The sequence below is a fragment of the Notechis scutatus genome, chromosome 2 (assembly GCF_049901735.1).
Source record: "Notechis scutatus isolate UNSWTSFEM ecotype Mainland chromosome 2, rNotScu1.2, whole genome shotgun sequence".
NCBI classification, from domain to species: domain Eukaryota; kingdom Metazoa; phylum Chordata; class Lepidosauria; order Squamata; family Elapidae; genus Notechis; species Notechis scutatus.
Genome location: NC_142010.1, coordinates 77469922 through 77487192, shown reverse-complemented (window position 1 = coordinate 77487192; position 17271 = coordinate 77469922). Strand labels below are relative to the sequence as shown.

Sequence of the window (17271 nt, the reverse complement as noted above, 5' to 3'; positions counted from 1 at the left end):
AGTATAATTTCCTGTGACCACATGTTGTAGAGCTCTAGAAATTATTATTAAAACCTATTAAAATTGTAATAGAATATCCATAATATTCTAACAAAGTTTTAACAAATATAGCAAAGTTTTCTGCTATTCTCTTTATACCAACAGAAAAGGCTATTTTTAAAAATACTCTGAGCAGTTTCCCACAAGAAAACATCTCTAGGACTGGATTAATGGCCCATTGCTTTTGGAATTATTCTCCCTTCAACTAAAACAAAGGATGGAGACAATCTTTTTTATTTCTGTAAAATAATAAAGATAAAAATATGGAATAAGGAAAAGATTCAGTGCACATTTTAAAAATATTTACTGCATAAAACCATTCAGAATTTGACAACATTTATGAACAAACATTTTTGCATAAAAAAGAACAAACCATTTCTTTTAGTAGAGGACTAACTTACTGCATCTTTCTCTGGATTGCAAACTTTTACCCAGAGGATATGATCAAGAAGCCAATCGATGGGTTTATCCTTATAGAACATAAGTATGAATTCCACAATCAGACTCAGATCCAAGGACTTGAACATCTTTCCTGAAAGCATATTTGGATAAAAAAAAGTTAAATATAATCTTAAGACTAGCATAACTTAACATTTAATAAAACTATACTCTCTCTAGATCAACAAAAGATAACATCCTCCTTACTCTAGGAATTCTTGAAAAGACAACAATATATATACTGCATCTATCTTGATCATGTCAAGGGAATTAGGATTCAGCATTGAAACCTTTCCAAAATGCTCTAACCAGAAAAGACTTGGAACAGTATTCTCATCCAGAATGGTTTTCAGGTCAGGAAATGGTGGGGGAACAGTCCCAAGTTTTATTACATGTGTCAGTTCTTTTCCTGCCTCACAGTAGGTCAGGTTCTGCAATTCCTGGCAACAAGGATTTTACAGAAGTAGAAAATGTTTGCTAGATAAAATTGAATCATTTATAATCTAAACAACTCTATATGCGATGGTGCTGTCTTCCGGAAGTTATTTCTGCATTTTTGAATTTATAGTTTTATATGCAATTTCCCCCCACATATAGGAATTTTTGTATGAGATGTAATTTAATTTTGAACAAGATTAGGCAAGGCATTGGTGGCCAAATCAATCCAAATAATTGGCCTTTGAGCTGTATCTGCAGTAATGCTTCTTTTCACAAGGAGGCAATTCTGCTTATAAAATTGTTTCATAAGGATCAAAATTATGTCCTTGTTCAGTTGCACAACAATGCAAATGCCATAACTTACAAACAGTGGGAACAGTTTGATTCATCCATAAAAGCTGAAGATTCAGAGTAAGTTAAAATCTCTTTCTTCATATCTCCACTAATAAATATTTATAATAACTTCTTGTTCATTCCTATTTTTAACTAAACCTTCCTAGAAAGCTTTTCTACAGTATTTAATAAATCATCAATAAAAGATTTGTCACACATAAAAAGCAAAGGTAAATTAGAGATGTTAGTCTTACTGTATTCCTGTATGTTCTGAGAAAGGACCAGTGTAGTAGATGCTACTCTGTATTTCATTTTTACCCAAAGTCACACAATTGAAAGCATTCATGGTCTTTTCTTGCCTTAGCAAGCTGGGCTAGAGAAATATTCTTTCCACTATTATAGGAGCAATACAGTGCCTTGCATTAACCCAAAACAACACTCCAAGCTACAGCCAGACATGGGAAATGAGTTTACCGATAAAACCAAGCTGGGAAAACTCCAAGATCATCCATTCTTCAGAAGGTTGCTGCAAAGCAAAGTTCTTCATTGTGCTGAGATAGTTTGGCTTGGCTACAATATCATCTTCTAGCTGCATAAGAGAGGGAAATGTATAGCTGCATAAGAGACAGATCTTGAACTGAGAACTTGTATGCCACTGAAGAAAAGCTTTCTAAAAAGTGGAGACAGGAAAGATACCTCTGGCTAAAGATGGGCTCTTTAGCAGTGTTTATTTTCAAGGGATGAAGGAAAATAGCTCCATGTTGAAAAATCCCAATATGAAAAATCCCAGACAGGACACTTTGTAACCATTAAATTATTTTTTAAAATCTATTATCTGAAAGCATGTTTTGTCATCAATAGCAGCATACTGATCAGCAGGCCATTATTGGGAGGAAGCCCTAGCCTTGATTCATGATCCACTTTCTGATGAGCACGACTGATTAGTTGCTTGCCTTTACTTTGGTGTCTCCTTATCTATGGTATTGTTGCAGATCAAATTACCACAGCTTTATGATCCTGCTTTGTGTTTTATTAATACCATTTAATACTTTGCTATTTCGGTTGAGTGCCTTCTCACTTCTGTGGTTAGCAGGTACATGTTCTCAGTTTTTGGCTGTCTTCCTAATGGTTGAGCCTTTTTGTTCTTTATGTTTATTTATGCCAACTTTATGGTTACAGCTGTCATGATTAATGCCCACATATCTTTGTGGTGAAGACTGTTACCTTGAGCATATCCTAGTTGTAATAGATATGAGTCACTCCTTTGATATGTCATTCGTTTCATATGTCGCTCCTTCAAATGTAAGTTTCATTTTTTCTGCTAAGCTTAGATTTTGATTTTGATTTTATACAGATCTTATAAAAATAAAAATATGAAAAACCTTGCCTGGCATGACTGTATGTGAAGAATGGAGAAGACTACAATTCATACCCTTATCAGTACATGCTCTATGGATGTGTGCTATTGGAGATAAGTATGTTGGATATGCTATTGTGGAAAATATAGCATTCTTCTGAAACTCAGTCAGTGTCCATCAGTCTAGCTTTTTAAAAAGTGATCAGAATTATTCATTTGGGTTTATATATGTGATGTTGGCTACATATTCTACGCATAACGGTATTTACCAACATATCTAAAACTTCATGATTGTGTCTAAAAACTTCTTAAATTAATTCCCATAGCATCAGTGTTGATACGCTTGGTTTCTAAACATAATATTTCATTCTGCCATTCTACTATAGTCTTTCAAAGGTAAAAAAAAAAAAAAGCCAAACTTATATTACAGCGAGTAAATTTCATGAGGCCAATAGAAGCCAGATGGCAAGGAAAGCTCTAGATGTTCCCAAGGAAGCCAAATCAATGTTGAAATCAAAATTATCAGGCCTGAAGTAATATCTACTAGGGGCAAATGAAATAAAGGAACTAATAGCACTATTTAAACCATATAACTAATCTGCCAGCTGAAAGTGTTCTTAGAGACACAGTGAGGGACCACTATCTCATTGGTTCCCCATGTTCTAGTCCAGAGGCAGAAGCTAGAAAATGAAATTTCCCACTATTAGCAGCAGGAAAGCAGCAGTATTGATCAGAGGTACAATCAAGGAGCTAAACTTGAAGTCTTTCTACTCCATAATTACTCTGAGAAGGATTATCAGAAAAGACTTTCATTTCCTCTACAAAAAGATCCCTGTCAAAACCAGTTTCTCTGCTGCTATTAGCGTCAGTGCAAGAGTGACCTTTATTCAGGGCTCCTGATACAAGGAGAAAGAGAGAGACTCTGTGTGGACCTCCAATAATTCTGGCCCTGCTCACCCAACAATTATCCACGTAGCTGTTGAAGGGTTTGGAAAGAGCGAATCCCCCAAAGTTGGTTCTTTAAAGCTGCTTTTTCCTCTTTACACCACAAGGTACAATAACCCTTGCTCCAATGAATGGACTTTTATCCAAGAGATTGAGCAAATATTGCCTTCTAAAGTTTTTGAATTAATTTCTCACAAACCTTTGCCAGTTGTTTTGAAGCTGGATCGAGGGGAGCTACATTTTTTAAAAAAATATGGCAGAATCTAGGTTGCCTGTTCTGGGTTTGAGGCACAATATTTCTTACTTGGAAAAAAAACCGGATGCAGACATGAAACATATCCTTTGAGCATCATAAAACTTACCTGAACATAATATATGCCTTTGGATTGTGCATACATCATTAAAAAGCAGTAATCTAAGTTCTGTTTAGTTCTCCACCTACAACAGCACACAAAACAAATTACTGTTATTTTGTTGGGAGGCCAGAGGTATTTTCTGGGTAGATATCAGCTACATCTGGCAAAATCAGCCACAAGATTTTAGTCAAATATGAAGACTTCTACGGTAGTTTTATTGTAAGCCCAGAGCTATAACATTACTTTGAATTCAATTGACATTCCCATTGCTCCCATTGCTTCCCCCCAGTAAGCGATGGAGATATATTGCATCAACAGTGGGATTGTGGTAGGAGCAAAGAATTAAATATCTGTACTATGCTAAGCTTAATCATCTGTACCTCCAAAACCTGTCAAGCAAACCCAGTTATATTCATAACATCAGATGCAATTTGATGATATTATATGTTCCACTGGAGTTAGGTAAAATCACAGAAACAAATATTCACATAACATTAGAATAATTTATTTGGGTACATGAAGGTTTTTTTTAAAGTGGAAGAAACATACATACTAGCAAGCACCCAAAGATTATTTATTACACTTTTTCTGAATGCCATATGCTTTCTTCTAAACAAGTTTAAATACCCATTACAAAGCTATGTAATAAAATATAACAAGCCTTGCTAGCCTAGCGTATTACTTCAAATCAAATTGCCTGCAATTACCTGACTCTTTCTTTAGGGTCACCGAAAGATTCTCGCAGCCGGGAAAAATCTGGGTAGAAGTGTGGAGAAGGTGAAATAACCTCTAAAAGACCAGAATGTATTTCACTGGGGAATCTGAGAAAGAGGAAGAGGTAAGGCAAACAATTGTTATCTTCTGTAAAAAGGAAAATGGAATTTAACCATGGTAATGACTAACAGCCTAAAACCTAAGACATATCCCCAGGAAATATTAACAACTTTGATTTGAACAAAGGTGCGATAGGAGATGCTAAGCTTTGAAGCCCTATTTTAAGTTGGAAAAAAAAAACACATAAATAAGGATATTTATGTCCTTTTTAAAAAAGCCCTTCCTGCTTGCTCTTCTCAACTGTAGCTTTCTTGATCCACTGACCTTCAGTTTTTAGCTGCTGAAGTTTATCAAGCCAGATGGAAGCAGATGTTAGATTCTTCAATGATATTCATGCCTCTTTGCACACTGGTGTGTTTGAAAGCTTGTTGTTTCTGAAGCTGCTCTAGGATTATTTTTAATGATAACCTCTGCAGATTATATACCCATTACCCTGATCATTATACAAGAAACTAAATTGTAAGATTAGGTCATCACTTAATAGCTTATTCATTGTGTTAAATCTTTACTGAATAAATGCAAGGAAAACATGATTTACAGTATAGAGAAAGAACAAATGGTTAAATCAAGGAAAAGAAAGCACAGTCATTCAAGACTATGGCAACTCTGATTAACCTCTTATACATGTACACTGTTATTTTTTCTTCAGGAATACCCACTCAAAAGAAAAACTGGTGATGAGCTTAACCTTACTAAATATGTTTTTCTGGAAAAGCTCAAAAGGATTATCACAGTGTTTTTAGCTCAGAAAGCATTCAATTCCTACCTTCTCAACTAAATCAGACTGAGAAACCAACTTTGCATACTCCAACTGTGTTGTACTGCAATTCCCATCCTTCTAGACATTTCTCATGAAATGATAATTAAAATTGAATTCCAAACAGATTACAGAGACCAGGTTAAATATTTAGGTGTATTTCTTCTTTATTTTGTCTATTTGGCCTTTTTTTTCCTTACCTCACAGTACAGTCAATCCCTACTTACTGTCTGGTAGCCTAAATGTAGTCTTCAGTCTTTGATCTTGTACCCACCTATAAACCCAAGCGTGTATTTGGAAACTTTCATCTTAATATTTTGCCAATAAACAAACGTTTATTAACTATAGGCAGCAATAATGTCCCCTTCAGATTAGATTACCATTCAGTAATAGTTAGTTTCTAACACATCAGTTTGGAAAAACCAATAGTCTACAATCATAGGTGCTTGCTGCAAACTAAAATTATATTAAAATGATGATATATGCATGGTAACATCATGACACAAATTCCACTTTTTTGCATTTGTGCTCAAACTTGAGCACCATGTCTAATATGCACATGTTAATCTGGGAAATGAAGAAAGCTAGTGATAAGTATAGTCAAGGATACAGATCTAAACTGGATAGCTTTTGAGTACTTTATAAAAAAAATCTTTTGGATCCCAAAGTATGGAGATACCTTTTTAATTAAAAAAAATCCTAGCATAACTCAGGCATTTGGTACCTTGGTCATATTGGTTGGAAAAGGATGGTAATGGAAGAAGGAATATCTAAACAACTAATGCTCTTTAAGTTTTCATAATTGTGTAGGATATAAGGATATAAAATATGAACATTTATTAATTAGAGAACATCACATTTCAATAAAAATGGCAAACAAAACCAAATATATCTTGGTTCAGGTAAGTTCATAGAATTACATCAATATAATAATAACCCCTTGAACTCTCAAGGGGTCTGTGACTTTTTTAATGTCTTAAATATCTAATTTGACAAATGAGCACTATTGCTGAGAGACAAAGAATAGGCTGTCTACATTTAGCCTAATTAAAAAGTACAACCCTCCTATTTCCTGCTGATATTCTTGTTTAAATTAATTTTCCTCTGCAATATTTGATCTGTGACTTCTTATTGCTAATATTGTTTTCTTGCTGCACAGCAATTTCTTTTTCCTCTCTGTGTCATCTAAGACTCGTGTTTCCCCTTCCAGTGCACTTCAGCCTATTAAATTTAAAGAAGATAAAGCAAGCAATTTTACAGGGGGGAGAAAAAGCAAATTGGTAAGTTAATCAAAGGAAAAGTTTGAGGTGCTTAACCTCAGCAGGTAGTAGCATCACCCCAATATTATCTGGATTTGAAAACTAACTAGTTTTGGTTCTTGTTAATAATGAATAGGAGACCACCAGAAATAAGGTGGTTACACGTTAGACTAGGATCACGCAAAGAGGGAGAAACAGAACTATTTCTCTACTGTTACCAGGTAAATTACATACATGATGTTATCAGGAGTTAAGTGACTCAAGGTCATTTTTACTATTAATCAAAAGTACTTAAGAGAGAGTTATTTCCTTAGACCATCACATCCATCAGTGTCTATTACATATAAATTGTCTATGTTTTATGTATTTATTAAACCAATTTATATGGCCATCCATCTAGCAAATGGCAAATCTGGGTGGTGTACAACAGAGCTAAATCAATTAATAAATACATTATAAAGTAAAAACTAAACTAAAATAGATAATAGACAATGATATGTTAAAAATAACAATGCCAGTTCATCTGTCCGATGGGGTCTCCAGGCCTGTTAGCATAACTAAATCTTGAGGGACGTCTGGAAGCTCAACAGTGACAAGGCCAACCTCATCTCAGGAGGGAGAAGATTCCACAACATGGATGCTACTGAAGAAAAGGCCTACTATCTAGGATCCACCAAATGAAGGTCTCTAGGCGACAAACCCCTTAATGTGACCTCCCTGATGGATCTGGAAGGACAAGCAGATAAAACCAGGAAAAGGCAGTCTGCCAAATAACCCAGTCCCATGACACAAAGGGCTTTAAAAGTCAACACTGGCACCTACAATTGGACCCAGAAACAAACTGCTAACTAATACAGCTCATAAAACAGAAACAAGAAGTGCTCTACCAGAAACGCATGCAACTGCTTATACTGCCACATTTTTCCAACAGCTGAATTTCAGGATATTCTTCAAGAATAGCCCCATGTATAGTACATTGCAGTAATCTAACAGGGAGGTGTCCAGGATGTGACTGACTGTGAGTAGTTTCCCCTTATCTAAGAATGGGAACAACTGTTGCATAAATATGAAATTGTGCAATGGCCCTTCTAGCCACAACTGTCACTTGTTCTTCCATTTTCTTGGTAATGCTGTGCCAAGAAGCAAAACGATACAGAGAGAACAATCAGGAATTACACCGCAAAACACAAGTGGTGGGTTCTTCTATATTGAAACCACCATGCTCCCATCTCAGTTATTAAATCTCTGACCACAATGCAGAACTGGAGCTAGGTCATCTCAACTCTCTCCACTATCCTCCTCAAGTTCTGATCTTAGCTACTGCTATTAATAGACAACTTGCAGAATGGAATAGTAGTAATGAAGTCAGGGACTCTTCTATTGCCATTATCTTCTAATCTTCCTGTCCTCTGGTATCTGCAGCTAATTCCTGCCCATCATCCTTTTCAACTCTGCTAATAATTAAAATAATCCACCAGTGTCACCTTCCAAATCACTTTAAAAATACCTGGTCAAATGAAGAAACTATGACACTGGAAAAAAATACACCAAGAGAGAAATTAACTGTTAAATCAATGAGGAACTCAGGAGAAACCAGAGATGCAGATATGATAGGAGGACAGGAGAAATAATATGATCTAATGGAGGATATGGCATCAGGGAAGAGATATTGATGTCAACCAGAATTGAAATGAACTTTACAGAAAACATTAATTCACTCTGAGTTCAGGACTGTTGACTACTATCTGCCTTTCATGCTGTGATATACATATAAAACATAGTTTGCCTCAGGCTCATGTAAATCTAAGTTAGCAGCACTCGGTATATAGCCTGTAACCAGCATAAAAAGACATCTTACTTTTCCTAATAATGTTTCCTGACAAAAAGTAATGCAGCAGCAGGGAAAAGATAACTGGATTGTTCCATGACTGATGAAAACTAGCAACTGGTCTTAAACAGACCATGCAAAAGTCATTCAATTCAGTCCAAATTATTAAAATAAACCAATAACACAATGTACAATATTGAAGCATATTCTATCAAATAAAGAAAATCCCATACAATGAAATTGCAGAAGAATACTTACAAGCTTCTGATATTTTCTGCAACTCCTGTGGTGTATTGTGGATCTGTCTGTAAGAAAAATTTCAATAACAAAAGACAATAAACAAACACAGGTTAAGAAGTCACTGATGTATTGATATTGTATCTAAAATAATCAATTCTGCCATGCCAAAATTTCTTTGGAAGTGCTACTTTGTATATTTCATTTTAAATCCAGTTAAAGCAAGAATGAAAATGTTTGCTAGGCTATTACATGAGCAAAGTTCTGGGGTCAAACATATCACCAATTGTAGTAATTAACAAAGGCAATATAACATATATCAACTTTAAGAAATTTCAGTTTGCATTAATATAGAAGGCAACCATCCCAATCTATCTTTCATCCCAATCTATTAATACAGATGGATATCACACTCTGAGGAAAGCTAATGCAAAGTAGTTCCTCACTATAATACCAATTCACACTATATTTTAAGGTATTTAGTAATAAGCAACAGATTAATGACCTATGAACCCCTACATGATATGATGAGTTTACATGCCATCACATCATTGTTAAGTCTTAGTGACTATATTCTCTGTAAGGATCTATCCTTCAGCATTTTCAACAGTGCACCTTGCTGCTGGCTATTGTCTCACCTTTCCTTCCACCTTTCCTAGTATTTGAGCCTTCTCCTGAGTGCTAAGATTTCACATAGTGTGTCCAAAGTAGGATAATTTGAGCCTGAGCATTAAAGTGTTGAATGAGAACGCAGGATTAATTTGTTTGATGATCCATTTGTTTGCTCTCTTGGCTTCTTAATTTCCTTACATTCCAGGAATTTTTCAAACAAAAAAGCATGAGCAACAATGCAACATGGCCTTAAGCAGAATCCCTTTATGGCAAAGTCCCTTGTAGATAGAGAGATAGAAGCTGACTTGTGAGTAACAGCAAACAAACACAGAACTCCAAAAATACTGAAAATCTGCTGCAGTTTATTCTTCCCAGATGCTTAAGCATTCAGGGTCTGGGGCAGAAAGCAAACAGTCTGTTTGGCATGTCAGCAGCACTCAAAATTAAATTCTCAAAATAAAATATCAAACTAAGGGAGAAAAATGGGACAGGCAGCAGCAGTTGAGTCTCATTATCCTGCTTTCCACCAGCAGACTCAATGTTTTATAATACAATTGAGTTAATATTGCTCCCAAACCCATGTAGCCTTGACAATGTTGTTGCAAGCACCCACTTACAGCCAAAGAGTTTCTAATTTTTCTCTCTTCCTAGCACTTTTTTCAGATCAACCGGATATTGATCTATTGGTTGTGACAGGAATTCACTGAGTTTGTCACCGGAGTCTGACAATGTGGACTGGGAAAGAGTGATTGGCCCAATGTCACACAGCAGGCTCTCATCCCTAGGGCAGGACTAGAACTCACAATCTCCTGATTTTTAACCCTGTGCTTTAACCACTAAACCAAACTATATCAAGGCAGTATTGGAACTGCCGATGAGAAGAGCAGACACAGTCAGAAATCATGTGTAGGCTACTATTTATCTCTTTAAAATACAAACACAAATTACAAGTCATCACCTTATGTAGCTGATAACTAGAATTACTTGTTTGTGGCTATATAATTATGAAAAATAAATAAATGCTGCAATTCAGGTGGAACTAGATAACTTATATACCCTCTGCTGGAATATCAGTGGTTTTGTAGACAGTGTAGCTGTAATGTAATAATTAGGGTTGTTGTTTTTTTAAAGTGTCAGATTTGGCAAAGGAATCTCAGCAGTTAGTACTGTTCATCTAAAAACGAAATACTACAGTTCCTTGTTACCTGTGGTTCCATTCTCAGTGGTTAGGCATATATTCACAGTTGTTGAGAGATAAGATTTTGGTTTCTGTAGTAGAGAGTTTTACATACTAATAGTTGTTTTTTGGTATTTTATGGAGGTGCAAAAATGGCAATGGACTTCTACTCATATATAAAATATGAGTTTTCAGGATTTTAGGATTGGAATTGAGAGTGCTAGGCTGGAATGAATAAGATTATTTGCATGTTTATTGGATCTGCATAACTATTACTTTTTAAAATATGTATTCAGCCAAGCAGGATAGTCTTATTACAAAAGAAGAGAACTTCCTATCACCTAAACAGGTACTCTACAGTTAGAGCACAACCTGTGCACTCAACTCCCAGAATTCCTCAGCTATTACTGAGAATTATGGGACTTAAACCATGCATCTGGAAGTGGCTGGGATTAGGGAATTCTAGCTAAGAGAATTCCTTCCTCTAAGCAATATACCTAAACTCACTTTTTACTTAGTGCAATGCCCAACAGTTTTATCTGGCTTTACTAATAAAAAACTTGGTATTTCTTTTTGGTTTTTCTGTTTTCTTCTACACTAGGATCCTATGTGCTATTGAATCAGAAGCGAAGCTTTTGATTGTTCAAAGCTGGTACAGTCCAGCATTTCCTTCATGCATTTCGTCTACAAATACACTATCTTAACATGAGTCTGAGTAGCGGACCTCATGGATGGAAAATGGGGAATGTATCTTTTGGATTTTCCCATTCTCTTTATTTTGTAATATACTACCTGAATTTAGCTAAATGTTTGTACATTGTTTTGCATTATTTTAATAATCGTTGATGTAGCATATAGTAAAATGAATTTTTAAAAATACCAAAAAAATCATAAAATGTCAGGTGCCAGGGCAACTATAGATCAACCCCAAATCTTCCTCTATTCTCCTGGCTGATAATAACAGCAATAAAGCAATAAAGCAGCAGCTTGACTAAAGAACTATTCAAGTATTTTTATAGTGCACTTTTTTCCACTACTGACTCTATAAACATCCTTAATGGAGGTTAAGCATGATTAAGTTGTTCTATGTTTACTGGCAAGGTAAATGTCAACCTTGTGAAATAGACAAGACAGGAAGCATGGCCACATTAGCTAATTCCACTTAATTGTACAGTTGCTTCAAAAGAGAATCCTGGCTGGCTGAAAGTTCATTTCTCCCCATGTCCCCTTTATGGCCTAAGACAGAGACCCCCAACTTTTTGGGCACCAAGGACTGGTTCTGTGGAGAGGTTTTTCCGCAGACTGGGCATGGTTTCACATGCTGCCTGTATCCTGTGGATGGGGCTTTGCTTGTTTGTGCAGCCTGGTTTCTGGCATGGCGCAGCCCATTGCCAGAGTACAGATTGGGGTTTTGGGATCCATGACCTAAGAAACTATGGAGAGTTCCTTATGAGCTACTTGGCCCATCTCCATTCCTGCTGCACGCTAAGATGGCTTTTATCTGATTGTTCCCTTGGCTGCTTCTCTTCTCCCTGTTTCCCAAGGTGATTCCCACATACCATTACAGTAAGGCTTTTTGTTAATGGTAAAGTTCACATTGTCATCTGTATAATCTAACATATGAATTAACTAAAAGTATAGCTACTTCTTCTCTTAATTCCCTTTATCTTCTCCTATGATAAAAGATTAGCCAAAGAGAAAATATTATATCTCCTGCACTGAAATTCTGCTTGCTAGTCAACGAGAGAAAGGTATGTATTTAAGGTTTGGATGTTTTGTGACAGACCTGTGGAGAGGTGCTGACTCCTGCAAGCTATTGCAATTATTCAGTGATTATTACAGTTCAGTAGTAGTACAAATTTATTTATGAGATTTTTATCCCACCTTTATTACTTCAGAAGTAACTGAAGGTGGCAAACATACATAATATTCCTTCCTCCTCCTATTTTCCCCACAACAACAATCCTGAAAGGTGGGTTGAGCTGAGAGAGAGTGACTGGCCCAGAGTCAGCCAGCTGGCTTTCATTGAACGTTCTGAGCCAATGAGCCTAAACCTATTGCCCCTGTTGTGTCCCTGATATACACATATTGGGAGTAAGGCTGACAAAATCAAAATGGCTGCGCCAGTGAGTTCACTTGGGCTACACATCTAAAATTGTGCTCAAAGTCCAGCTGTCCCTATTGTCACTACTATCTAACTGAGCCACAACAGTTGTGATGGTTTCTCCCAAACCTTCTTTATATGCTTGAATTTATTGTCCAAATTAGAGGTCACATAACTTTATACTAAGAATATTTTTTTTCCTTTCTATACAGAGAGCATTTTTCCCTTAACTGTGTGGAGCAAAATATTAAACACGACAATCACATCCTAACAAAAAATGTTGGAAATAAAAACTGAAAGTGAGCATTAAAATTAGTTTTTCTTTTTACAATAGCAGAATGCAAGAGGTTCTGTTGCTTTAAAGATTTTTTAAAAGAAAACAATTGTATTTCAAACTGGGGATAAATAACCACAGTGGGAACACAGTAAGAAAACATGCATATACACATGCATTTAAATCAGGGTGGGATGCTACCAGTTCTGCCCGGCTCTGTAGAACCGGTAGCTCTGAAGAGCAGCAGAACTTGTTTCTGTGTCTGCTGCTGTTTGGCCTACCTGCCCACCTGGGCTCTTACCTGACCTTTATTTCCTGCTTTTTCAATCTCAGCTGCTTTGCGTAGCACAGCTGAGGCTGAAAAATCAGTTAAAAAAGGCTTTTTTCAAACACTGCGCACCCATGCACAGCACTTATCAGCTGTCTGGGAGGCATAGCTTTTGTTGTATTACACATGTGCACAAAACGTAAGTACCAAACCCGTAGTAACAGCAGTTGAATCCCACCCCTGATTTAAATCGTAAGATAACTGCAGCCATTGTTTATTAATGTGTTATGGTCATGCTAATTCTAAAGTTCAAAATCTGTTTTGATTAAAGGCATTCATTTAGAAAAAGCACATGCCTCGCTTTCAGCTCAGTTCTCAGTTCTATTATTATCTTATTTTTTTTTGCAATAAATCCTAAGAGAATATCACCAAGGCTCTTTTGGAGATAGCATTTCAGTAAACAATTCCCGCGAACTCTCTAAGAACAAACATGAACCAACCCAATGCAACTGAGATTAAAAGGACATATACAAATGTTGGTAAGGCAGTAAACAGCCTTCTGCTAACATATTGACCTTCCACAGCTGAATACGCCCAAGCATTGTTTCACATTTGAAACAGTCTACTGGGACCCATTGACAGGATATGGCTGATGATCCTTGTCGGACAGCAACCTGAAGTTAGACTTCTTTCTCTGTGCCAAAGGGAAAGTTGGCTCATAACCATGTGAAAATCATCCTACTGTCTTATGACTATCTGTGGCTTCCCAGTTCAGTGCCAGATTTCTGTCAAGCACACAAAATGAAGATATAGAGCTATGAAAAACAGATTCAAAAGCTAAAGGATCACTCACGTTACCTCAGCAATCATGACGACAATGACAGAATCTTCTTTCTCCTGCTGGTTGAGCTCAGAGATCAAGGAGTTCAGGGTATCTGTCAAATATGAGTGGACCTCCCTTTTGACGCTGGGGATCCCCATGACTACTGATACTGTAAAGGAGTAAAAACAAAGCAGATGTGAAATTGTCTTGCCAGCAACCAAACACTTTCTCACTGTCTCACACCACTTTCAAAAAGGAGTTCAATTCTCAGTTCTGTCAGTTGACCTATATTCTTGGGTATGAACTAATAAATAAGGACATTCTATGTCAATCATCACAGCAGTTGCAAGGAAAATTTCTTTTTTAAAAAAACAGTGTTTTTTTAAAAAAAAAACAAAGAAAAAACCCCAAGAAGAAAATCTTATATTTTATACCAGTATTTCAAAATGTTAAGTTCTGCAGTATCACCCTGTTGTGGCACACTTTTCATTTATGTTCTGTTAGGCTGGTTGATAATGCAATAACCAAGCAATTATGAGTTACTTAACAAAGCACTGTCCTTAAAAATACTGAGTTAGCATTGGGTAAGAATTAAGCAGCTCACTGGGGAGGGAAGAAAAGGATGAAAACAAGATTGGTTGGGGATAAAGCAAGGTGAAGAGATACCGAAAAGAGAAGGGAGGGGAGGAGAAGAGTGGAGAGGAAAAGAAAGGGTTAATAATATTATAATATATATAATTGATTCCACAATGCTACAATACTAAATAAATTCACAATCTGAATGATATAGCTTGTGTTTACACACATGGTAAACCATAGGTTTTTAAAAACATCTGCAGAATAAAGCATAATTGTCTGGGATATTTTACACACACACACACACACACACACACAGAGAGAGAGAGAGAGAGAGAGAGAGAGTCTTAAACTACAAGTTACATATCATAGTATTTATTTGAATTGATCAGTTGCCTTACTCCAAGGACTCTAAGTTCATATAGAAACTTAAACCAAGGATTTTAAAACTTTGCTATACCCAATCCTCAGAATGATAAATGGATTTGTGTAATAGGACTACATTCACATTTGTTTTCTATCAATATTTTTTTCCTTGGTAATACCAATTATAGAGAACACTGACTTGGATAACTAGGATTGTTATGCAAAATTTTCTTTAAGCATTACATATATACTTACTTATAGCTTTTAGCATCAGTAATACTGCTGGAGATTGCTAAGAGGAGCTGAACAAAATGACATTCTGTTACTTAAATAACCATTTACAGGGTTTAATATTACAGGTAGTCCTTGAGTTACAACAGTTCATTTAGTGACTGTTCAAATTAACAGCACTTTAAAAAGTGACTCCTGACCAATTTTCACAATTACTACCATTGCAGTATCTCCTGGTCACGTGATGAAAATTCAGACTCTTGGCAACTGATTCATATTTATGACTGTTGCAGTGTCCTGGGGTCATGCAATTGTCTTTTGCAACATTCCGACAAGCAAAATCAATGGAGAAGCCAGGTTCACTTAACAACTGTGTTACTAATTTAATAACTGCAGTGATTCACTTAACAACTGTGGCAAGAAAGGCCCTAAAATGGGACAAAACTCACTTAACAAATGTCTCACTTGGCAACAGAAATTTTGAGATCAATTGTCAAGGACTACCTGCACCGTAATTTTTGGCCCTACTAGATAGAGAAATGTAGCAATATGGAAAAGGGTACGCTCACCTGCTACCTTTGAGGCAAAACTCTTTAAGCATTGGGACTAACATTGCTATTGATCCCTGTGAGGGCATGACCCAGTTTGAGAACTCCCACCTTAAACCACAAACAAGCAAAAGTCATATTTTGGCAGAGAGTTGTGGTGGGATTCCGGCTAGGATTAGGAAAGAATAACCACTGTCTGAACCGTTGGCACCTCCTTACCTCCAGTACGCCCTTGTCCCAGGTGAATGGCTGGCTGCAGGCTGTTCTCCTTTGACAACAAATGCGGCAAATGATGGAAGATGGTTGGAAGATGCAGCACATTCTTGTTAGTGATATTCCACAGTTTTAGTTTTGTTTCATCTGGGGGAAAACAGGGGAAACCCCATGGATGATATATTCCACACATTCTGCTGGACAGAACCATTTCATACACTATGTCACCGCAGACTGCGATAACCATTTTGTGAAATAGTACTTTTTCTTTTGTATCCTCTCATTTCATTTAAGTTTAGCATGAGTTCCTAAAGTCCTAAACAGCCTCGCTTCATTCTTCCTCAGGTTGTTTGAAAGAAGGGAAAGAGAAACTTATCAAATCAATAAAGGAGGATATTTGTAGCTCAGGATTGAAATGTGGGGGTGTCCCTTGTGCTCTCTGAGCTAGGTTATTTTCTTGCAGATGTTTCATTATCCAAACTAAGTAACAGCATCAGTTTATCAAATGCCAGAGCCCTAATTTTCTTTAATATTTATTAGAGCCATGCAGCTGTTTAATTTAGTTCACCAAAATTGCTTCAGGACTCACTGATAGCACATTTTGGATATTGAATCTATAACATACAAATCCCCAAAGTTATGTTCTAAATCTGGGCCACTTGTACCCATGAAAATAAGTTTTTAATTGGAAAAGAACCCAGTGTAGGTAAGGATCTGAAATCCAATGGTAAATGACACCACTATTTCATGTTTTAGAAACATACATGTTTCTAAATGTTTTCTTTTAGAAAACATCTTACACTTCAATTCAAATGAGAAAATTTTTCTATTATACACCTTTTGAGTGCAATTATAGCCTTTACACACCTTCATTTTAAATATTTTAAAACAGCCTTTTCAAGCAGCAGAGGCTATACTCTCCATATAGCCTCTCTTCTATGCCAATGTAACAGCTTTGCTTTAGGAGCTGCCCTGATTGGCAGCTCATTCCTGAGTGCAATTCAAGGAGTTGGTTGCTTCTTATAAAGGCCTACATGGCACAGAGCCTAGTTACTTGAGGGACTCCCTGTCTCCCACAATATCTGCTTGGCGGGTTCACACAATCCAGATTCATTCACAATCCATTATCAGGACCATGGAAGTCTGTCTTCTTTGTAGCAGCACCTGTACTCTGGAATGAGGTTCCCCCGAGATTCAAATAGCCTTCACCCTATCGGTATTTCAAAGGCCAGAAGATGTGGCTCTTTTCCTAGGCCTT

General features: G+C 36.5%; 1 protein-coding gene across 1 annotated transcript in view; it reads right to left on the bottom strand.

Moving 5' to 3' along the window:
• MGAT4B (alpha-1,3-mannosyl-glycoprotein 4-beta-N-acetylglucosaminyltransferase B) overlaps positions 1-17271 on the bottom strand; it is a 115837-nt gene that overhangs the window by 23600 nt on the left and 74966 nt on the right. The window contains exons 3-9 of the mRNA XM_026686389.2: positions 16020-16160; positions 14115-14248; positions 8843-8889; positions 4614-4727; positions 3913-3988; positions 1723-1837; positions 441-571 (exon numbers count right to left, since the gene is read on the bottom strand). Of these exons, the coding sequence (XP_026542174.2) occupies positions 441-571; positions 1723-1837; positions 3913-3988; positions 4614-4727; positions 8843-8889; positions 14115-14248; positions 16020-16160 (758 nt within the window). The remainder of the gene's footprint in view (positions 1-440; positions 572-1722; positions 1838-3912; positions 3989-4613; positions 4728-8842; positions 8890-14114; positions 14249-16019; positions 16161-17271) is intronic.